Below are 23185 nucleotides of genomic sequence, written 5' to 3'. Positions count from 1 at the left end.
TATGTATCGGCGAATGCTATATTTTATGAATTATATATCGATTTATTTAGAGATATATATCGGATTATTGTTGTGTATATATCAATGAAGTTTTAGAGTATATATCAGTAAATCGTTAAATATATATCAGCCTCAACTTTATATTATATGACACCAATTTCAGTTTTTGAAAAGAAATATAAAATTTTTGCAATCCTCAAAATAACTGTCAATTTCATTTGAGTCAAAAATACTACGGGATGAAAGGAGGGAAATTTTATCGGTGGGCGTAGAGAGGATTTTTTTTTTTTTTTTGTTGAAATGGAAATATCATACCAAACGTCAGCATAGAGTGGGTTGAGTTGACAAGAAAGAAAGAAAAAAAAATTGGACAGTGTCAACTTTACACATGCGCATATTAATTTCTTTTATTTTTTAAAGTTACGAAACATGTGGATTCTGTCGTCCCGAGAAATTCCGTCCCAATAACGTTCTTAGATTTCCGCATTAAGATGCGTATTAATATAGAAAATATGGTAAAAATATTTAGTCTGCTCCACTAGATTTTTGTCTGATGGGGTTACACCGGCGGATATTTGTTCGGTTTGGACCCTACCAGACCACCGAGCATTGCACACGTGTATCAATCAATCAACGTAGCAATAAAGTCTTGCGTGCTGCTCGTGCACTTCCGGGGACCAGTAGAAGTATTTGACCAATGAGGTTGTAAGACTTTGGCTTTGACCGGTTCGTTGATGAACTGATATTTGATTGGGAGCTCATTCGCAAGTGAGCAGCTCAATTTGGATTTGTTTATTAGTTGGATCCAGCGAAGGCATGACAAGATCTTGACTAGACTTACGCAGGTCGATCCACGTGTTATGGTTGAAGTCACCCATTTGGACCTTAGCTTGTGAAACAATAGCTTGCCAAGAATCACATGCACTCTTTCATCACCATTGGTGGCATGAGAAGATAGTTTTAGATAGCGGATGCTGGTTTCAAATTATGTTGCATCATGAAGTTATAAGGCTGGAACTCGGAAGATTTGATAGCAATATTTCGATATAAACATTTATATATTTCATCATGAATTACGTACATTTTTAATAAAGAACTTTATGCTAGAATCCTAAGTGCAATTGAATAGGATGGAGATCGGAAGCTAATGACTTGGATTCAAAGCTCGCCTTTACCATAACTCATATGTTGTGGTTCAAATCTGGCCCGAGGGTGACCACGCCGGTGGAGCCGAGGGAGCTGCTGGTGTGGAAAGGAAAAGACGAAAACCACCTCCTATGCGATGGTCGCAGACCTGCACAAAGCCTCACCGGTTTTTTCGGTGAGGGCCCTCCAACGATCAAGTTAGAGTAGGCAAATTTGGTCCAACCAAACAAAAGGTCCCTTAGGAATCTGACCGAGCTATTTATAGCCTCGGTGGAGTGGCCCAGGTGACAGAGGTGCTATCTGTGAGGACCGGTCCATTCACCGGCCCATATCCAATTGGGCTAGTGGGCCAGCCCAATGAAGCCAGCCATTTGGAGTCCGCCATCTCGTCCTTAAGGGGAGGGGCAGATGTCAATAGAAGGGAGGTGTTGCTGCCAGGTGTTAATACAGTGACAATCGCTTAAAAACCACTCGACACGTCGCTTAGAACCCCCCAAACGCCTTCCTTCCTCCTGGCACGCTCCCTCCCAAATCCGGACGCTCCCAGATCTCAGCACCCCGTCGGCTGGACATCTACGCCGACATCCCCGCCATAGCAACTGACCTCCGGTGGTCGCCAGAGCCTCTCTTCACCTTACTCCATCACCGACACCCGCTGCTTGGGTCAGTGAGGTAACATCCATCCATTTCTCCGTCCCTTCCTTCCTGATGTTCATAGCCTTGCTTTTCCTCCCAATCTGCTCAGGATAACAAAGAAAAGAAAGAAAGAAAGAAAGAAACAAAGAAACAAAGAAGAAGAAAAATAAGAAAAGAGGAAGAGGGGACTCACCGGGGAGACGTCGCGTGCGGCGGCGGCCGGCTTCGGCTGCGAACGGCGCTGACACGGGCGTCGGCCGCGGGCCAGCCGAGGATGCCGCCGGCACGGGCGTCGGCTGCAGGCCGGCCGAGGGCACCGCCGGCTGTGGCCGACCTCTCCCGAACTCACTGCCTCCCCTCGCAGGAGAAGAAAGGGGGAAAGAAAAGAGGGATTGGGAGAGAAGGAAGGAAAGAGAGGAGGAGAGGAAGCTCTGGGAAGAAGAGGGAACGGGGACTCACCGATTCGACGTAGCGTGCGGTGGCCCCCGGCTTCGGCCGCGAGGGCCGCCGGCACGAGCCTCGGCCGCAGGCCGGCCGAGGATGCGGACGTCGAGCGTCGGCCGCGAGCGCGGCCGAGGGCGCCGCGGGCTTCGGCCGCGGGTGACGGCCGAGGGCACCGCCGGCCGTGGCATGACCCCAAGCTCGGCCTCTCCCAAGCCGCCGCCTCTTCTTCCTTGAGATGGGAATGGGAGGAGGTTAGAGTGGAAAGAGGGTTCGGGAGAGCCGTCGGGAGAAGCTTCGGGAAGGAGAAGAAAAAGAAAAGAGAAAGAAAGGAGAAGAAAAGGAGAAAAAAAAAAGGGAGAAGAAAAGAGACCCTTAACGGATCCGACCTAATGGGACGGATCGGGGTTCGGATTCGAAACCCGTTAAGCCCAATAATAAGAAATTGATTTAGCCAATTGAACCTGAACCCGAGCCTAATTAAATTGGGCTAAGTCTGGACGAGCCCAAACTGCAAATTGGGTCAAATCCGAACCGAATTAAGCCCAAATTGATTTGGGTCCAAACCCAATTAAATTGAGTTAGTTCCAGCAGACCCAATCTGGTTTTAAATCGAACCCCAAAGGCTTCAAATTGGACTTGGGCTAAATCCTTGGATGGGATCCAAGCAAGTAAGTTCATAATATGATGAACTAAGAGATTTTATAATAAATAAATGGGGAATAATGTAATCCCTATTATGTTGTTTTAGGTGATTAAGGATTTGTCACCTGGACTTGAGCAATTTGGAAAGCGAATTGAAGTAAGTAATCTGTCTTAATCTTATCGTAGATTTTGTATTACGTTTTATAAGATGAACCAGTGTTTTTTCATACAATTTGAATTGTATACATGATTTGTGAAGAAAGTAAGTAACCTGTTCTAATCCTGTTAGGGATCATGTCATGTTATTAATGTTTCCTAAGCATTTATTTTAAGTATATATGTTTCATGCATGAGATGTTACAATGCATAAGTAACTTGCATGATCTCAGAAGCTATGGCTATGTATGCAACATGATGATGCTGATATTTTAATCATGCATGCAAGTTGGTATAATGAAATACTATCTAGCCAAGAGGCACTATTATAATGGGCTCAAAGATGCTACTGATCGAATGCAACTGAGCTGGCCTTGCTAGTGGCCGAGAATAACTTCGCTGGCCTTGCTAGTGGCCGAGAATGACTAGCTGGCCCCGCCAGTGGCCGAATGGACTTCGCAGTAGCATCCGAGAGAATGGACCACGGCATGCCGGGGGCACGGTTTCATATGCATACTTTATGAAAACGATATTTGAAGCATGATCATGAGGCTCATTTCAGAGCCTGGGTATATGAGGCGGGTGTTTCCAAATCCTGCAGATGCGTTTTGGGGAGAAGCAAAATCGGTGAGGGGTGAAGGACGCTTGCGTGAAGCCCCGGAACCAGCCAACATCTGGCAGGGGAGCCCCGTGTTTCCCCCTCATGTAGGCCCGATAGTCACGTGCCCTGCGAAGGCGGGCCGTGACATTTATGAACGTGCCTGGCCAAAGCATACATTGTTTTACAACGGATTTTTGAATATATCCTTATGAAATGTTGTACTTTGCTAAAACCGCTATCTCCTTTAAATGATGCTAATCGCATGAATTCTTATGTTTTATGAAAATTTTGTTTGACTGAAAATACTGCTTTGTTTTCCAAGCATACATATTTTGCCATGATAAATTGTGAGATAATACGCATGTCAGCTTCTCGAACCCTGCATAAACATGGTTACCATTATGTCCGATCCGGTAAGATTATGTATGATTACTTACTGAGCCGTGTAGCTCATATTCGTTCATTTACTTTTTCTTTCAGATTCTCACCACTGATAGCTGCCAGAGACACGTTAATTTGGTATCAGGGCTTCTTTCTTTTGGGGTAAAGCAAGTATACTTTTGTGTATATAAACTATATAGAAGCTCTGTATTTGGGTACTGACCAGCATGTTGTACTAAGAATGTTTTCAAATGAAAAAATTTGGTTGGTTTGGCTACCCTGTTACCCAGGTATGAGGCTGCGTGCTATTGTGGGCGGTAGTCGGCAATAGCACGGCCGTGTCACGGATCCGGGTCCGGGGCGTGACACTATCAGTCCCCATCATGAAGGGGTATGGCTCTGAGCCGGATGGCGTGCAGCTCAGGTAGACTGGTGACGTACGGCACAGCCCGTTCTTAAAAACGGTAGGGCATTGACAGTTACAACAGGATATGGTCGAAGTAGTTAAGGTGTCGTCTAACTATTGTTAGCCGGTTATGGAGATATGATATGGCAGTGTGGTGGAGTACGGCCACGTAGGTAGGCATAGGCCCGCACGTGGATGTGGTTGTTGGCGAGGCCGAGCTCATTAAGTAGTCGCATCATGCGTTTAGTGAGACCGGCTTGGTGTAGACTGGGAGTGGCTCGATTTTCCGGACTCTGAGGTGTACTCGAGGGAGCGCTCCAAGCTCGAAGGTCGGAGCGTATGCTGTGCATTACTAGGATTGAGATTTGTCTGGAGGCATCCTGAACTTGGTTGGGAGAGTCAGCGAATATTCGAAGTTGATATAGCTTTAGCCGGAGTTCCGAGGACGAGCTGGCTCTGCGCCCAGGTGAAGATTCGTCCGATTATTGTTGATGTTTACTGGGCCGAAACTGGGCGGCCTTTTAGTTATGGGTTGGATGACCCATTTTTCCCTCTATCATCATCTTTCAACAAAAAGGAGGAATGCCAAGGGTAGCATGCTCAATCATGTTGCTCCCTTATATCATCAATGTCATCATAATATGTCAAAAGGGTTAACAAGGACCTCAAAACATAATTTTATAAGGCAGATTGGAACTTCTCACCAAGCTCTATATTGAGTGAAGTACATAAAGTTAACAGCCAACCTAGCTAGGTGATCCTGGACCAAGAACATGTATATTATATATTTTTTATCAGAAGCATGCGAAACATTCCATTGATATCTTTTAAGGGGGATAAGGAATGGACTCAATGCTCGAGAGACAAATGGTTGTTTCTCGCCCATTTTGATAAAGTTTGGCCAGTGCTAAGTTGACAACGACCGGAATCCCGCTAGGATGGTCTCCCTTTTTGCCCCTCGGCTGATTTTTGTCGGAAGATTTGAAACTTATTTAGTTCAAGAAAAAAAAATATTTTTAAAAATTAATTTTTGAAAATATCATGCCTGAAAAAATAATTTTAGTATATTTAATTTATTAAAAAATAGTACATTCCGGCTGACCACCCTTCTTCGGCCGACTGCCTTCTCCGTTGCGGATCTCAGCCGACCTTCCTCCACGCTGGTAAGTTTCTATCTTGACTTATGGGATTGATTTGGACAGCCACTGTCATGAATTGATTTATGAGATGTGTCGTTTAATTTTGTACATATACTGAATTTGTATATACAATGTATATATATACTTATTCTCTATACTCAATAAAATTAGGCTATTCTTATCAACTTTTCTTTCTATTGAGTTTTGATGAGAAACACGGTGACCATGGAGAGTGGTATCCATTTGCCAGCTGAAATTGGAGAATGTTAGATGATCAGAACATCGCCAAGGTAAATGCCTTCCTTTGTAGCTTTGGCTCGTGTCGTAGATTTTATGGTACGCCATCTTTGTAGCTTCACTCTCTCAACTTTTTATCGGTATTGTTTTTGTTAGGTAAAATTTTTGGTTCATGGAACCCCATCCACAAAGATCAAGAGGCCTAAGTGCTCGAACGATCACCATCCATGGTTGCAGAAGTATCAATCCATCTCCATGCATCGAGAACAATTCGACAGGAATGAGTCAATATTCCACACCCATGATTGGCGATCGTACCATTGTTTTGACTTCAGGCATGGTTCCAAAATAAGGATAAGTCTCACCTCCGCTTGGATAGGCATCAACTTTGCTAAGTTCCACAGACCACTTTCAACTCCGCTACAATAGGTTGTTTGTTGTTACAGGATCAATTTATCTCGAAACTTCATTTCATAAAAAAAAAAAATGATTGTTTTGCAATAACTATCATTAGCAGTTATATATGATATGAAATAAAAAGCAGTAATGATAGAATAAGAGTGCTAAACAATTTGAATAGTTCAAGCATGGCATGAGAGAAAAAAAAAAAGGTTGATTTAGACTAGATTCAAAGCTAAATAAACCAAGCTTGAACTCGCATTTTACACTAAAAATTAATTTCAAGCTAAGCGAAAAATAGACCTGACTCGATTCAAACTAACGTATATGTATATGCATCTAAAATTTAGACAGATGATCATTTGAACTTAGATCCAATGATCTACAATATTAATATCATTTGAAGCTTGAATATTTGTTCAATATTACTTCAAATTTGAGGTAAGCTTTAGTTCAAGCTTGAACTTAGCATGGTTCAAGTTTGAGTTGATTTCTAGCCCGATTTAGCATTTTCAAATTCATCAATTAGGCTTATATTTAGCTCGCTTCAAAATTAAATTTGAATCCAGCTTGAAATCGTGGTGAAGAAATCAAACTTGACGTCCTCTTTTAACCTCAAAACCAGAATCAAGCAACGCTTGATCAGATCCAGGCCCAGTCAAGCTTGATTCATATAAAATCTCATAAGTCGGATCCGCTCGAATATCATTTGTTACAATCTGAGATTTCATCCAAAAAACTAAGTCAGAAGTTATCATTTGTATTTCTTAATTTCGTGGAAGTATCTAAAATTTATCCAGTATGTAGCACTAAACATATATCTATATCCATATAGATCCTCATATATATATATATATATATAAATATATATATATATATATAAAAAATACAAAGCAACATCATCGTTACAATCTTATTTTAATCAATAGTACCTAGCGATCCCTCAATCCCATGCATGTTTATCCTGGCATTTTATCTTGGAAAGGGACGGTAATGTCACAATCCCTATTTTTTTTTTGCTGACAACCTCTATTTACTAGTCAAGAAAGGGCTGCATCAGGCCGTGCCTACTACCCACTTCCACACACGAGGGGGGAAAGATAGCAAGTATTTATTTATTTAATATGTATATTAAATAAAGAAACATTAAATAAATATAATATATATACAATACATGTCAGATCCGTAACAATCTATTTATTAAGTATTGCAAAATGGTAACCAATGCTTGGTCCACCATTCTAGAGATTCAAGCTATCATATTGACTTTGTTTTTTCTGTGTGTCAGATCTTATAAGAGCCATCTGTTTTTCCTTTTTTTTCACATTGTCGTGCAAGTACGTTCGCAAACTTAACAGCCAAATGCACGCAAGATTGCTAAGGAAGCTGAGAGAGAATTCAACGACCCAGCTAAAATCAAAGCCATTCAAAAAAATCCCCCCAGCCACAAACCTGAAAGACAAATTGTGCATCAAACTAACACTAATCACCTTATCATAAATTTAATCTATTCAACCCGTAAAGTACACGTTTAACCTAAAAACATCAGCTACAATTCAGGGTGGAATATCTTCTATGAAAAATTATTAGGTGGATCAGATCCGGGAGACCAATTCAAAGCTCGAGACTTATTTATAGTAGATAAGCTGATGAATACTCGCAAATTGTTTTAAATACTGCAAGAGAGTAATGTTCCCACGTGCGGCGAATAAGTGGATGAATTCTCATCTAATAATTTCTATGATGAAGACCACCAGGTTGACATTGGGAAGCATACATCAAATATCTGATTTGTTTTTTAGGTTCCATTTCGGAGTTTGCAGGACCTTTTTATTTTAGGTGTATTAAATTAACGTCAGCATGGCTAAAACGGTAAATTGGTTGGACTCAAGCCTGGCCCATATGTTGTTGGGCCCAATTTTGTTTTAGAAGACACAATTGCATATTCTGAAATTTGGGTTGATTGGGTTCAAATTGGATCTAATGTGGAGCACCCGAGTCTATGCCTGGTTACATAGGGACATTAAAATTTATGTTTTGTTACAAATCTATCTATGTTTAGTGCTTGATTTGATCAGAGCTATGATGAATTGGCAACTAGCTCTGATGGTAGCATGTCGGTGGATAGTGTGTCTGGAGGTGTTGGTTGTGTCATCCGAGATCATCTCGGCAGATTTATTGCAGCTGGAGGTCGATGCACACCTGGTCTCACAGCCTTTGGGATAGAGCTTCGGGCAGCATGGGAGGAGATTTCTTATGTTAGGAGGGTGATGGCCGCAGAGTGTGTGCACCTTGAGGGTGACTCATCGATCGTGATTGATTGGATTCGAGGAGTGGACAGGTACGGTGATGACCATCCTCTCATTTGAGAATGCTGCAGTCTGGTCCAAGAGTTCAGGAAGGTTCAGATATCACGTGTTCAGGGAGGCGAACAATGCTGCAGACTAGGTCGCCTCTTTCGTCGCCCGACATTTCGGAAAGTTTTTGTGGACATCGGCGGGGGACATATCCCAACCCTTGTACTTTTTACTTTCTCTTAATTTGGCAGGATGTACTCACGTTAGAGCTATATGATTTGCCGTTTTTATCCAAAAAAAAACTAGGGTTATCAATGGACTCGTGTGGGTCAAGCCACACCTGTGCAGGTTTAAGTCAGGTTGTGTCTCTGGTGTACCCTAAAATGTGGATTGGAATCTGATGGACCTTGAGGGGCTGCACGCTAACACGCGTGAGCCCAATCTAGGTTATACTGGTATTTGGTCTCGTATTCATGGTTAGCCTCAGACTAGAAATAAGATGACTGTGTTTTGAGTCTTGAGCATATCAGCTATACCTACAACTTCGATATTCACTTACAAAGGTAGAGAAGGAGCTAGGTGATGGATTAGCTCACCGATACCTGCATTTTTCTTGCGCTCATTTATGCATGCCATTGATCCAATTTGTAGCAACTTGGAGCATAATTCCTTGGGATCATTTTAAGTTGAAGATGTAGTAACTAACTATAATTTTTGACCAGGTGTTCTCTTGTCCATTCATTGTGGTTAATTGGAAGCTTAACTTTAAGAAGGCATGGCCTAGATCGATAAGATCATTGAGATGAACGCAAAACACAGGCTGAGGATGGAGCTGATGGGCATGATCTAAGGGGCCGCACTGCATTGGACTATGAAATGGTTCAATGAAGCTGAAGAGTTCCTCTAGTCCAGAAGGCTAAGATATATTAAGCCCGACTCCGGGCTAACTTGTTTGACCTTGCCAGCAAATTTTCATGAAAGTAGAAGAAGTTCCTGGGGCCTGGACTGGCTTCAGGGACCTGGGAGCCTTTGCCAGGCTCTGTATAGGCTCAGCTATCATGATGTGGTAACTGACCTTCATAGCCTTTGCTCTTATGATTACATTAAATTTCATCCAGTGCTTAATTAACTTCTCTGATTTGTATTGTTGTTGTATGAATTCATTCATGACGACCTTCCTGAAGCCTTGAGTACTGGTTCTATATGTTCCTCATCTTGTTGGTAGGCCAACTGAAGGATGCCGAAGTTGCAGTGGCTGCTGTATCAATCTGGCAAGCTCTTTAAGGATTCATCCCTGTTTTCTCTTTACTAAGGAATGAGAATTCCCATGACTTAATCTTCATCAATTTTCCTCTGGCAGTGACAACTTACTTGGGTGGGTGCTCATGGTGTTCTTGGGTTTTAATGCTGCAATCAGGTGACCATGCTTTTCTTTGGCCCTGCCAGCACTCGGCACGGATGGAATCTAAGATTAGTTGTTAAGTTCATTACAGTGATCTGTTTGAGGGGCTAAGCATGATATATTCTCTGTCAGTGTGAGGATATCGAATGAGCTTGGAGCTGGGAGGCCAAGGGCAGCCAAGTTTTCAATACTCGTGGTGGTCATGTCCTCAGTCTTTCTGGGTCTCTTCTTCTTTACCCTTGTCTTGGCACTGAAGGATGTCTATAAGTTTCCCTTTACTAACATTCCTAAAGTCATCCATGTCGTCGCCGATCTTGCTGTGGACTTCGCTTTCACGCTCCTCCTCAACAGTGTTCAGCCAGTTCTTACAGGTCAGACCATTTCATAGTCAGTAGTTTCACTAGCATAAACTCAGGCACCATTGGAAGTAGGTAAGTGCAAGCTTCACAGGCGTAGAGTTTGATTTCATTAATGTTTATGCCTTTATGGTATGCATCAATTGCTCGTGGAAAGAAAAAAAAAATCAATAATGGTTTTTTGTTGCAGGTGTAGCAGTTGGAGCAGGGTGGCAGTGGCTGGTGGCATACATCAACTTGGGATGTTACTATGTGGTGGGTATTCCATTGGGCTACCTATTGGCAATTAAATTTGATCTAGGAGTGAAGGTACGTTCACAAACTAAAAGAATAGACTCTATGATGAAACAAACTTTCTTTTCTTCTCTTTTTCGTTCTCTTGTTAATGCCAATAGCTGGTGATGACGAGCTTGGAATCAGGGAATGTGGGCTGGTATGCTAACTGGAGTAGGCTTGCAGAGCTTGATACTAGTCACTGGAATCACACTGGGCACTAACTGGAACAAAGAGGTCTCTCTCTCTCTCTCTCTCTCTCTCTCTCTGTGTGTGTGTGTGTGTGTGTGTGTGTGTGTGTGTGTGTGTGTGTGTGTGTGTGTGTGAAGGCAAGCTTGTGCCTTAAAAATTTGGACTCTACTATGGCAGGCAAAGCATGCACACGGATAAAAAGGTGGGGAGGATCTGCGATTCAGCAAAAATAGTTAATTTGAGGTGTTCAAAGGATTTGTGATTTGATGAATTTACATGTATTTGATTTTTTTGCCTTCTTTCTTATGAGAAAGAAAAGATGCAAGTAGTTCAGTGCTTCTTTGAGAGAAATTCTATTTTGTAAGTTCTGTTTTGCACCATCATGATCCTTTGGAGTGCAATGAGCTTGCAGCTCAAGCAGTTGATTTTTTAGCAGCACTACCAAAGATTCGAATATGTCAGCCAAGATAGCAACTATTAGTTATTGTAATTGTTTTGTAAACGTAAGTTCATAATAAATATTTCCTTTTTTTTTGATGCAGTGCCATATTTATATTTTTTTAGAAAAAGAAAATAGCAATTAAACTTGTATCTTGCAAAAACCAAATTAAAGATCAATATATATGTTGCAGAAAAACTGAAGGCTGCTAATCATGAGTAATTGATGCAATATCATGAGGATCGAGACTTTGTAGACTCTTTCTTAATGAAATATGATGTTACATGAATCAATTTTTTCCATCTGCCGTCGCCAAAACCCATAACAATAGCAATCGCAATGTATTGCTATCTAAAACACTACTGTGACACACCTGAACTTTTCCTGAAAATTTTCACACGTCGAGGCAAAATGACACATAAGTCAATGTCAGTCCTGGATGGTGTTCTAAAGAGAAAAACTCAGGTCACATTTGAGCTTGGCAGCCCGGGACAGTTTATGGCCTGTTTCAATCATGAGGTTTCCACTTTATGCTTTCAAAGCTTCTGAAAACAATGTTATAAGGGCTGTTGTTATGTTTTTATGAATCAATCTTAAATAATAACATTTCTTTGAAAAGTTTAATGAACTAAAAAAATATAATATTAATCCCACAAGTCAAAGGCCATAGAGTTGTACAGAGGTTTATATGTCTTTTAGCTGACTTCATTTTTCACCTTGCAGATTCTTAAGATTTGAAAGGATTATAAAAGATTAATGGATGTTAAGAAAAATATTACAGGAATTGTTGCTTTACATTAATTAAATCACTAGCACAGCATATATCTAACTTGTTCCATTTTTCCTGTATTGCACAGCATATATTTCTGACATTATAGTGTGACAAATTCCAGAGTTAAAAGCCAGAAGATAATCCTTATCTTCAGGAAAAGTAAGTCGTCGTTCGAAAGATCAGTTCAGGACTCTAACGAGCAGAACCCTGTCACTTTTATGGCCTCTTCACATGCTGCAAGTGTTAAAAATACGAAGTGCCTACTTTGTTAAAGATACAAGTGTTTATATCCATTAAACTAGAAATAATTCATCAAAAAATTAAACTAGAAATAAACTCATAGTCATGGTCGTATTATTATTATTTTCATCTCTCCTATCTGATGAGACTCCAAATGTCCATATTGGTCCACAATCATGGAAACTTCTTTTCTTTTTTGAAAAACATAATCATGGAAACTATTAGGTTCCAAGGACCAATCCAGACCAGCCTAATCTTATCAGGTTCACAGCTAGATTTGAATCCCACAGTTTGATCCAGTTTCTCTGGATCATAGTCATAGCACCATAGTGATAGCCTGATAGGTCATAAAATCTGAATGTGTGAATGGCTCAAAATAATGGATTCTGCATCAAGAAATGTTTGTTGACTAAGTTTGTTTACGAACGGAAGATACTTCAAAAACGAGACATGAACATGGACTTTTGGAAACATAGATTTACCCCAATCTAAGAAGCCCATAAAGTCAACTTCTTTTTTGTTTGGTTGTACTTTGGATTCGGATATCCCAGGGCCACCAAGTCCTACGAAGGTACAGGTGGAGAAAGGGCCACCACCCAACGAGTTCCACGGACCAAAATTTCCATGGGATCTTAACTCTTTTAAGTCCTTCACGGCTTTACTTGCGGGGGCCGTTACTTTGTCCTTCCCTACCTTCATTTGCTCCCTCTGGCAGCGTGTCAACCGGGCCTACCCCTCAAAACCAAGCCATCGCCTTCGCCTTCAAGCCTGGACAATGGACCAGGGGGGAGGTCTGAACTCGGATTCACACACACGTTTCTCTTGCTTCCCCTGAAGGGCTTGCATTGCCCGCATCTTCTTGGTGGTTGTAGTCTTCATCTTTGAGTTGGCCCTGCAACCACGCAAAAATAATATATGTGACTTGGTATTTGTCAAATTGGGTCTTAGAAAAAAAGATTGCCTAGCTTGCAAAAATCGTGTGCATCGAAGCTTAACAAACCCTTCCAATTTGCAGGTTGAGAAAATAGATCTGACCTTATCAAGGTCTTGCATTTACCAGAGTCATCGGAAGGGTGGGAAATTAATTTTTGCTAATTTTAATTGACCTAAATTACTATGTGGACTTTGATTTATTGCATTGATGGCGAACTGGAGCAGCTCCTGAGGGGTTTGGATGGCGTATCCATAATCCATGCAGGAACGGTACTAGTTGGAAGCATTGGATCATAGTTAGAAAAACTTACAACCTATATGGAATCACTTTTGTTTTCTATTTTCTATTTTTAAATGTAGAATCAGAGAAACTGAGATGAAACAACATATTTTGCACTATTATTTTTATTTTTTTAAAAGTTATTTTCATTATTTAAGGAAAAGTAATTTTTTTTATATTCAATATTTTTCAAAATGAGAAATTTGTATTTTCTACTACTATCCTATTACCTCTGCCACTATTCTAGTCGCCATCCCCAATGTTATTGCCCCAACTATAGTCGTTGCCTCTGCTGCCACCACCCTTACCACTATTGCCGTCGTCATCACACCATCTTCATCACCACTGTTATGTCGTCAACTTTCCCTCTACCATCATTGCTATTGCTACTGCAGCACCCCAATCACTATTGCCATCTTCATCATATAGTCAGCAACCCTATTACCACCATCGTCTTTATCACACAATTGTCTCCATCATCGTTGTTTTCGCTACATTACCGACGTCCCCACCATCATTGCCACATCACCACTATCATTACTATTTTCATCATATCCTTACAACCTCTACCACCAATACCGCCAGTATCTCTACTATCTCTATCGTTATTACCATCACCTTTGCCAACATTTACCATATTTATACTTTATAAATAATTAACTACACCAAAATTTTTATATTGTTTAAAATTTATAAAAATAAAATGAAAGTGATGCACTTTAGTTTTTTTTTTTCTTGTTGTTTCGAGTAGGTGGGTGCCAAATAGTTTAGTTAGTCGATTCACAACTTCCTAGCTATAAATAGTTTACTTAATGCATTCCATTTTATCCTATGAATGTCCATGCTAAGCAACTTTGTATAGGAGTTGGACCTGAAGAGGGATTTTATTTTTGATAAATTGGATAAATTAAACCAAAAAAATATAAATAGATTCATAGGAATCGGCAAAGATTAGATTTAACAACATCATGAAGATGTGTAGTAAAATCCCATAATGCTAAACTTGTATAGTTGGCCACAAAAGATATCATACAATTAGTTACACTGTTAGCTTCTCTATAAATTTGAGAAACTTTAAAAGAGAACAATCAATGCAACTATCACAAGCAATCTAGGAGCAGGGAATGAAGTATAATTTCTATAGACAATGGATCTAAAAACCATTCAATAACTATCTGAGAGTTTTCCTCCAAAAAAATATTGGTTGTCCTTAATATTTGAATAGCAAAAAACGAGCCTTCTCATACTGCATGCGATTCTGCCATTCGAACAGTTGTATCATAGATCCAAAAACTACCTACAGCCACTAAAACACCACTAGCACTTTTAATGATCATGTCTGCTCCACAGAAATCACCTCTCTCATGTACACTACTATCAAAGTTGATCTCGAGAAAATAGAAGGATGGTGGCTCCTAAGTAAAGTAAGATACTTATGAAAAACTGCCTAAAAAGAGTCATAGATTGCTCGTACCATCAAAGGACCTCTTGAAGGAGTTTTATGGAGAAATTCATGAACTTGTATAGAGGCGTTTAGCAAAATCAACCAAGCACTCCATCTCAAACCTTGAATTATACGTTTATTCCATACCAACCATATATAATGAGTAATAAATCAAATAAGGATTGCTTCATAATATCTTAAATTAGAAGAAGATGTTTCTCTAATACTCCAAAGAAACCTGTCCAATGATAAAAGAAGTGAATCCTGAATTGAGGTCATTCTCCATACTTGTGCTGCCATACTATATTAGAGTATAATATGTTGAAAAGACTTCTCCACATCAGAGCATAAATCATAATATCCTGGTATGTAAAATCCATGATGAAGCAAAGTTTTTTTTACACGGTAAAAAATATCAGACAATTTTCCACATAAATAAAGAGATTATTGGACGAATCCGTAACATCCAAACCCAAACAATGCTGTGATTTTGTTTAGATAAGAAAAAATTATAGGAATCAAGTACCTTGCTAGTCAAACTGGGGGATGGACCCCAACGTAAAGAAAACAAAGAAATAAAAAAAAGGGGCTTTAGTCGTATTAGGAAGGTTGGACAAAAATTAATATAACTCTGTTGGATTTGACCTGATTTGAGAGAAGCTTCGACTCAGTTTCATACGTATACTTTTTTTGTTTACGAGAGAATCCACTGCTAGTTGTCATTCTTTCTTGACGGTCCAGCAATTTACGAGCAAAAGATTGAGAGAATGGAGGAGCTTTGACGTCCTGGCTCCTCCCGCGACGCCGACGGCCACCGTTGACTTTGAGTCTCCGACCCAACGTTAGACCGACGGAATCCATGCCCCCTCCCCTCTTTAAATCCTTCCTCTCTTCTCCTCCTCTTATCGCTCCTCGCCTTCTAAGCTTCTTTCATGGCTGCTTCTTCACCGTCTCTCTGCCCTCTTCTTCTCTTCGTGGCCGTTGCGTTGGCGGTTTCCGGCACCGTCGGTGGTGCCACCCTGGGGCTGGAGTTCCACCACCGCTTCTCCGACCGCGTGCGGCGGTGGGCGGACGCCCACGGTGGGCTCCCCGGCGGCTGGTGGCCCGAGAAGGGCTCCGTCGAGTACTACGCTACCCTCACCCACCACGACCGCGCCCTCCGCGGCCGGGCCCTCTCTGACGGCGGCGACCCCGACGAAGTTCTCTTCTTCGCCGACGGCAACGCCACTTACCGACTCAGCTCCCTGGGATTGTACGGACTCTCATTTAATCTCTGGCTAATTCGTTAGGGTTTAGGGTTTCAAAGGTTTGGACTTTGGATTGTTTTGGGGGTTAATGTGATGGGGATTTATTTGGGAACAGCTTGCATTACGCGTTTGTGGCGTTGGGGACGCCGAACGTGACGTTCCTGGTGGCGCTGGACACGGGGAGCGATCTATTTTGGGTGCCCTGTAATTGCATTAGCTGCGCTCCCACGTCTTCACCTGACTACGGGCTAACCGTAGGTTTGCTAGACCCTCTCCTTTTCAAGTTCCGGCTTTTATCTGATTTGAAGAACCTATGAGTTCTCGTTGATTAATATATTCGTTGAATCAGGTGCAAGTTCTTGTTTTGATTGTTGGATTTATTTATTGTGGCTAAGTTAGTGATTTCGTCTCTGGGATCTGGCTGAATAAGATTATTTATTTGATCATAGGTTCTCCATGGTTTGGATAGGGTTCAAATTTTGTGGTTTACTGTTTTTGAAAAATATTGGGTCAAGTAATTTGTTTTTTTTATTTTTAATGCTAGATAGGTTTAGTACCATTGTTGGTCCATATCAGGATGCATTACGTTGTAATTTGTTAACAATTGTACTGGAGGTAACAACAAAGGAAGAACAAGGAAGAGATATATTTTAATAGATAAATGAAACTGTGAAAATTTAGAAGGATTATAATGAGTATGATTTAGGAGAATGTAAACTGCCATTTTTTTTAATGATATGAAATTGCACTCAGAACTGGTTTCTGGTTCATGCCTGTATGCAATATGTCATCTGCTTCTTAAGTACCTCAGTTTTCCTGTTTAATAGGTTTAGTTTTTCTCTTCTGCTGCAAATGTTCCAGGAAGCAAAGCCTACATGCTAGTTTTTTAGTTTTCTTTTTTTCCAAGGAGATACGAATGAGAGGAATGAAGTATGGAGACCTGAAAACCCCAACGAATGAGTCCCAGAAAGCAGAAATTGACCAAGCCCCACCTTCTCTTTGCTCCTAGCTTCAATCTGATGTTGCCATAAAAAAATTGGATATACATTTACCATCAGGCATGTGTAATCATCATCTCTAGCAGTGAAGGCTCACAGCTTACGATCTCTTTGAATGAGACTAGACTTGTAGACCATTTTACCTCCTAACATTTTGAAGATACTCTAGGACATCAATTTCCAAGTTTATCTTGCATGGTGTGACTAGTTGTCCAGCACGTCTTCCTCATGACATAACGTGATGCATATGGTGGGTACGGTACCATTCTTTGGAAAGAATATCTATGGTTGTAATAGTTATGGGCTTATTGCTCGTATTGCTATTGTTAAGCGGAACCTTTTCTTCTTGTTCTTTTGATTTTTTGATCTTTTTGTACACCATGTCTTCACATTATCTGTCTGTCTGAATGTTTTGTATTCTTTTGTACCCTTTTAATGTGGACATTTGTCTGTGGCCTCCTATTGTTTACTTGTGCATTTATTCTGTTATGAGACAAGTAAGTTTTGTTAATCTGGGCATGAATTATACATGGCAACAGAATATCGAGTTCGACATCTACAGTCCAACTAAGTCGTCGACGAGCCAAAAGGTTCCTTGCAACAGCAGTTTTTGTGAGCTGAAAAGCTCATGCTCAGCAGCAACTAGCAGTTGCCCTTATGCAGTTCAGTATGTATCTGATAACACGTCATCTGTCGGAGTCTTAGTTGAGGATATTTTGTACTTCAAAACGGCGGAGACTATTCCAAAAGTTGTTAAAGCACCAATTGTTTTTGGGTATGTTTATTTTCTTATTACCCACATGCCATTTCAAGGTCTACTAGGATTAAGATTTAGCAATCTTGTCCATCTTATGTGATCCTGTTGCGAATTGAATTATGCAGCTGTGGACGGATTCAGACTGGTGCATTTCTGGATGGTGCAGCTCCTAATGGTCTGTTTGGGCTTGGTTTGGACAACGTATCTGTTCCTAGTGTTTTAGCAAGTAAAGGATACACTTCAGATTCCTTCTCCATGTGCTTTGGAAGTGAGGGTATTGGGAGAATCTATTTTGGAGATAAAGGTAGCTCAGACCAGGAAGAAACTCCATTAGATGTTAATAACAGGAAGTAAGATTTGTTTCTTTTTTGCGGACTGCTGGTTGTGGGTTTGGAAAAAATGGTTTTTAATATTTCTTTTATTTTCTTTGATAATCATGTTCATTTACTTTTACTTTCTCAACACTGTTATCCAGCCCAGTATACAATATCAGCTTAACTGGAATGGAAGTGGGGAATAGTTCAGTAGATGTGAAGTTTAGTGCTATTGTTGACTCTGGTACCTCCTTCACATATTTGGCTGATCCAGTTTACACGAAGGTTGCTGAAAGTGTGAGTAATTTGCTAGATGAAGAAATGGAACAGCTTCAGATCCTTAAAATGTGTATAGCATCTTATAGTTGTTTTTCTTCTACAGTTTGATACACAGGTACAAGATAATAAGCACAAATCGGATCCTGATATCCCATTTGAGTATTGCTATGAATGGAGGTCAATGTCATCATAATTTATTACCAGCTCATTCTCTTGTTTTAATCTTTTATACTTCATCTAATACATTTATTGATGCTTGCTGCAGTTCCAAACAAAATTCAACTGTGCTACCTAAAATAAATCTAACAACAAAAGGTGGAAGCCCGTTTCCTATAAATGATCCGATAGTTATCGTGTCCAATAAGGTAAAAGATGCAACGCTATATCTTTACAAGCTTGGCTAGCTATTACTAATTTTGTTCATTTTATGATGTGCAGAAAAGCAAATTGGTATATTGCCTGGCTATCATTAAGTCTCACAAACTGAACATTATTGGGCGTAAGTTTTCATGCTCCATTTTTATTAATGCATTACAACAAGCATTGCCTTAAAACCACAAATCCTTATTTTTTCTGCTGTTTGCTGGCAAAACTGACATAACAGGCTCCTTACTATTTATAGAGATGTGTTTTGTTGGACATTTTGGCTCGTCATCTGGGCCATGGAGACAAATGCAATTCTTATATCAAACCTTGTAACTCCCCCCCCCCCTCCTCTTTAGACCATTCAGACTAGAAAAATTTTGGAGGGTTGTGTCCTAGTTACATGAGCTCAAGATATGGCCAATAGGAAGGTCTTCTACAATTGTTCTTTTGAGTTTTCAGTTTCATGATAGGTCCAGCCAAGATTTGACAAAAATAGTTAAAAGGGGTGACATTAAGTTGGTGATGGTTCATAGAGAGTTACTCTTCTTTGGAGTCTTCTTGACTCAGGGTTGTGTTCAATAATTAAGCACAAAATGGGAAAAAACATGGATGGTCATATGGTCTCTTTCTATTTTGTATTGCACTAATTGTCGCTTGTATATGGAATCTGACATGAGTTCATGTGCTCCACCGGTCTTTATTATGCAGAAAATTTCATGACTGGACTCCGCATTGTCTTTGACCGTGAGAGACTGATCTTAGGTTGGAAGGAGTTTGATTGTAAGTATAAACTGACAAGTTATATAATGCATCTGACATAGCAAGTTTGAATAACACATGACTTTATATTACTCAGGTTTTGATGTTGAGGATTCCAGCACTCTCCCTGTTAACAAAAACCAATCTGCAATCCCTCCCTCGCCTGCTTTTGGACCAAGCAGTTACACCCCAGACGCCACAAAGGAGCGGGGAAACACTACTCAGGTCACAGTGCTGACACCTTCCAGCAGCCATTCTTCACATTTGAACTCCATGAAGAGTATCTTCTCGACATTGATTGTGCTCTCTCTGGCCATTCTCTGATTACTGTCACCCCAGGCTGCTTTCAGCTCCATAACACGTTTTATCGGTCATATACTACAGCATACATATGTTTAGTTTTCAATTAGGCTCAAATCCACACCATATTGTAGTCAAAGATATTTTTCATTTCATGTAATTCTTTTTTTCTCATTTTCTTTTTTATTATTTTTTGTGCATTTTATTTCACACACTGGATGTAGATATTGCATTATTATATGTGGAAAAAGGCTAGAAAATGTTTGTGTATAATAAGTTTATAAACAGATAAAAATATTCATAACAGAGTTGCATCTTTTTTGAACTTTCATAGTTCCAGAATTCTTTACTCTTCAAAGAGGGATGTCATTAGCTGGTAACTTGTTTGCTAGAGTATATGAGTGCTGCATCTCACTCAAGGGCTTTTTTTTTTCCAAATTCCCTGTTCCCCATGGTTTGCCATGAGCATGCCGACCCATACTGGATGTATCGACCCGTACCGGTGATGAATTGGTATTTAGTATATCATCTCGTACTTAGTGTCGGCAGCAAGAACCAAACCGTAGCATGGTACCAGTTGGGTGCTGGTAAATGTATCGAAACCTGTAACTTAGACTTTGCTATTGGCTCATGCAATTCAGTTGCGTATCAGAAAAGGTTCTAGCTTAATATTGTGACAACTACTTTCAATGTATCTCTTGGTACTTCAGATTTGCTATTGTTGCATAGCTCAAGTTGGCATTCAGCACTCCTTCAGCATGCTAACCTGATGTCTGCCAGCTTCCACAATGGTTGAAATCAAATGTAATATTGTGACTTGTCAATGACAAAACTGATATGATGAAGGAACACATTTATATAACGTTGGAATCCTGTGAATGGCTATGCAGAATTAGAAGAAGGCATTTGCAGTGCATGTGAATTATTCAAAAGGAAGGAGTGTTTAGCTATGGTTTTGATCTCATCAATTAATAATACTGTTTGAGATTTGTATTGTAACAAATGAAATTTTTATCTGTGTGAATTATAAATTAAACTCTTATTTGAGGGTGTCTGACATAGCAGAGACCAGAGAGGAGTTAATTTGTTTATCTTGGTTATTTTGTTTGGTTTGGGCCAAATGCTCAATCTGAGGTTGCTTCAGTTACAGGATTTAGGGCCTTCCTTGACATTAAGTTGGCAAAGTCAGCTAGCGATTTTTATCACAAGTTCGGGACAGGTTCATGTGAGGCTAACCAGAGCCAACCTTTTTTGCACTCTTTTTTGTCTAAGCTCATTACATAAGGACTGGAGATTAATTGTAGTTAGTCATAAGGACCTGTCGTTAATTTCTCAGGAACAAATTAATTTGACCCGCCCATTCGCCCGACTGGTCCCGGCGACAAAACTGCCCCGTGTATACCTCCACAAAAAGTAAGTAGCATACGAAATTGAGATATGAAATGCAGTAAGGACGGGAAGATAATTCTTTCCAAGTTCTGGTTAAGCTACTTCCCACAAGTAGAGATGGGCATCGGGCCATGCTGGGCCTGGCCCGGCCCGGCCCAGGCCCACCGGGCCATAGACCAAACGGGCCGTGCCAGGCACGGCCCACTTAACCTAAAGGCTAAGCCCGGCATGGGCCGTGCCAGGCACGGCCCGTCTGTCCAAAAAAAAATTAGCCCTTATGGGTGGCCCATAACGGCTATTTTTTTGGCCCATAACGGCTATTTGTGGCTTTTTACCCATTTTGCCTCTCCCAACAGCCATAAAACGGCGAATTTGAGAGGTATTTTGGAAAAAAATTGGAATCCTATAAATATCCCTTTCCTCCCTCATTCTCACCACGAATCGTGCCAGCCCAGGTCCTTATGGGCCGTGCCGGGCTTGGCCCGCGGGCCAGAAATTCTTAACCCAGCCCGGTCCCCTTTTATGAGCCGTGCCTAGCACGGCCCGTTACTGTAGCAGGCGTGCCGGACCATAGGCGGCCCGACCCAATGCCCATCTGTACCCACAAGCCACCTGACGGCTGCTCCAAATGCAGCATGAGAAAAAAAAAATATGTTGCATAAATACTTGACACTGACAAATATACTTAAGTAGGACATGTAGTGAACCCTTTCCACTGCACCAATGGAACTAGTCGCGATGGAACTACTTTAAAAGTGCATTTGCCTCTCGATCATATGTGATTTGAATACTAAGAATGAGTAGGAATTAGATTTCGGGGATTAAGGTATTTCCTGTTTACTCCTGTAATTGGAATAGAAATAGAACTTCTTCCAACCAAATAACTAGAAGGAGAGTCGCTAGTTCTCATTTTTATTCAAAAGTTCTACTTTCTTCAACTAAATATACCCTGAAACGGTTATAGTGGGCTCAAAACCTTCAACCTATCAATTGAGAACCTCGAGCACTACCTTGGTTGTGAGTCGGGAGAAATCAAATAGGAGGTGGACTCCGGCCAAGAATGGCAAAAGGGCAAAAAAGTACAAAAATTCGTTGGAGTTTCTCTCTCTTTTTTTTTCTTTTTTTCTTTTTTTGCTAAGGCGGGTGGATCATACCTGACGGGTATGGATACACCCAATAAAATCAAAAAACAAAATACATCGGAGTGCCAGGAGCAACTTTCCATCTCCAACCCATAAGGTATTACTGGAGTGACTTACTATATAACTAGCCACCCAGTCCGCAGCCTCATTAGCTTCACAGAAAACATACTTGGTCTGGAAGGTCCCTCTGTCCCTCACCATTGCCCAGATATCTCGAAGCAAAGGGCGGACACTATCATTACCCCTTGGCCCCTCCGGATCCAACTAATGACCATGGCCGAGTCCCCCTTCAGGACAATAGAGCTGGCCCGTAAAACATACCAGGCATGACGAAGCCCCGCCTAAGCAGCCCTCAACTCCGCATCTGGAGCTGATATGTCGAAGAGTTGGCTGTCCCCTGCAGCCACGCCCCGGGCAGACGGGTTCCGAATAATAAAACCTGTGCTGCCCCGCGTACCTCTGTTCTAGAGAGACCCATCGAAGTTGACCTTGAGGAAACTCAAGGGTGGGGGATTCCAGGTGAAAAACTTCGTACGAGATGCTACCGAAGCAAAATGGGAACTCCGGATGTCCCGAACTGTCAAGGTCCCTTCAACGGGTATGATATGACTGAGCTCCGCTGCCTGCATATGGGCATTTTTCACCACAAATCTCGACGACATACTACGCTCGCCAAAGATACGAGCGTTCCTAGCTAGCCAAATCTGGTAGGACGCGCAAATCGCTCGGGCCGCCTCCTGGCGAAGCAGTGGGGACTTCGAGCATCGGCGCATGGCCCATAAAAACTGGTCCCTCCAGCCCCGAACCTCCAGCGGAATC

General features: G+C 41.1%; 2 protein-coding genes and 1 long non-coding RNA gene across 3 annotated transcripts; all 3 read left to right on the top strand.

Moving 5' to 3' along the window:
• Window positions 1-1636: 1636 nt before the first annotated feature.
• LOC148699772 (uncharacterized) lies at window positions 1637-4368 on the top strand. The gene is made up of 3 exons (XR_015974191.2): window positions 1637-1818; window positions 2975-3025; window positions 4106-4368. It is a non-coding gene; the product is annotated as an uncharacterized LOC148699772 (long non-coding RNA).
• A 3679-nt stretch (window positions 4369-8047) lies between these two features.
• On the top strand, window positions 8048-10940 carry LOC103718929 (protein DETOXIFICATION 33-like). The gene is made up of 10 exons (XM_088712337.1): window positions 8048-8059; window positions 8266-8528; window positions 9500-9550; window positions 9669-9755; window positions 9845-9901; window positions 10019-10257; window positions 10433-10551; window positions 10663-10752; window positions 10845-10848; window positions 10885-10940. Exons 1-10 carry the CDS (start codon window positions 8048-8050, stop codon window positions 10938-10940), a joined length of 978 nt encoding a protein of 325 aa, XP_088568463.1.
• Window positions 10941-15363: 4423 nt separating this feature from the next.
• On the top strand, window positions 15364-20160 carry LOC103718909 (aspartyl protease family protein 1). The gene is made up of 10 exons (XM_008807919.5): window positions 15364-16067; window positions 16178-16316; window positions 17600-17835; window positions 17943-18167; window positions 18293-18428; window positions 18514-18587; window positions 18676-18775; window positions 18849-18909; window positions 19485-19556; window positions 19633-20160. The coding sequence occupies exons 1-10, from the start codon at window positions 15748-15750 to the stop codon at window positions 19857-19859; spliced, it is 1590 nt and encodes a 529-aa protein (XP_008806141.2). The 5' UTR covers window positions 15364-15747; the 3' UTR covers window positions 19860-20160.
• Window positions 20161-23185: the final 3025 nt, after the last annotated feature.

Source organism: Phoenix dactylifera, chromosome 16 (assembly GCF_051530095.1).
Source record: "Phoenix dactylifera cultivar Ajwa chromosome 16, Ajwa_hap1_PhDact_Kaust_v1.1, whole genome shotgun sequence".
Lineage (NCBI taxonomy): Eukaryota > Viridiplantae > Streptophyta > Magnoliopsida > Arecales > Arecaceae > Phoenix > Phoenix dactylifera.
The sequence above is the reverse complement of the archived record's forward strand: the minus strand, read 5'-3'. Positions and strand labels throughout refer to the sequence as shown.

Excerpts from the sequence above, each read along its gene's own strand:
- LOC103718929 (XM_088712337.1), top strand. Across the intron at positions 8,529-9,499 it reads TGGATTCGAGGAGTGGACAG|GGACCTGGGAGCCTTTGCCA; the intron begins GTACGGTGATGA and ends GACTGGCTTCAG. Across the intron at positions 10,552-10,662 it reads AATTTGATCTAGGAGTGAAG|GGAATGTGGGCTGGTATGCT; the intron begins GTACGTTCACAA and ends GCTTGGAATCAG.
- LOC103718909 (XM_008807919.5), top strand. The coding sequence starts at position 15,748 with ATGGCTGCTTCTTCACCGTCTCTCTGCCCTCTTCTTCTCTTCGTGGCC. Across the intron at positions 17,836-17,942 it reads AAAGCACCAATTGTTTTTGG|CTGTGGACGGATTCAGACTG; the intron begins GTATGTTTATTT and ends TGAATTATGCAG. Across the intron at positions 18,429-18,513 it reads ACACGAAGGTTGCTGAAAGT|TTTGATACACAGGTACAAGA; the intron begins GTGAGTAATTTG and ends TTTCTTCTACAG.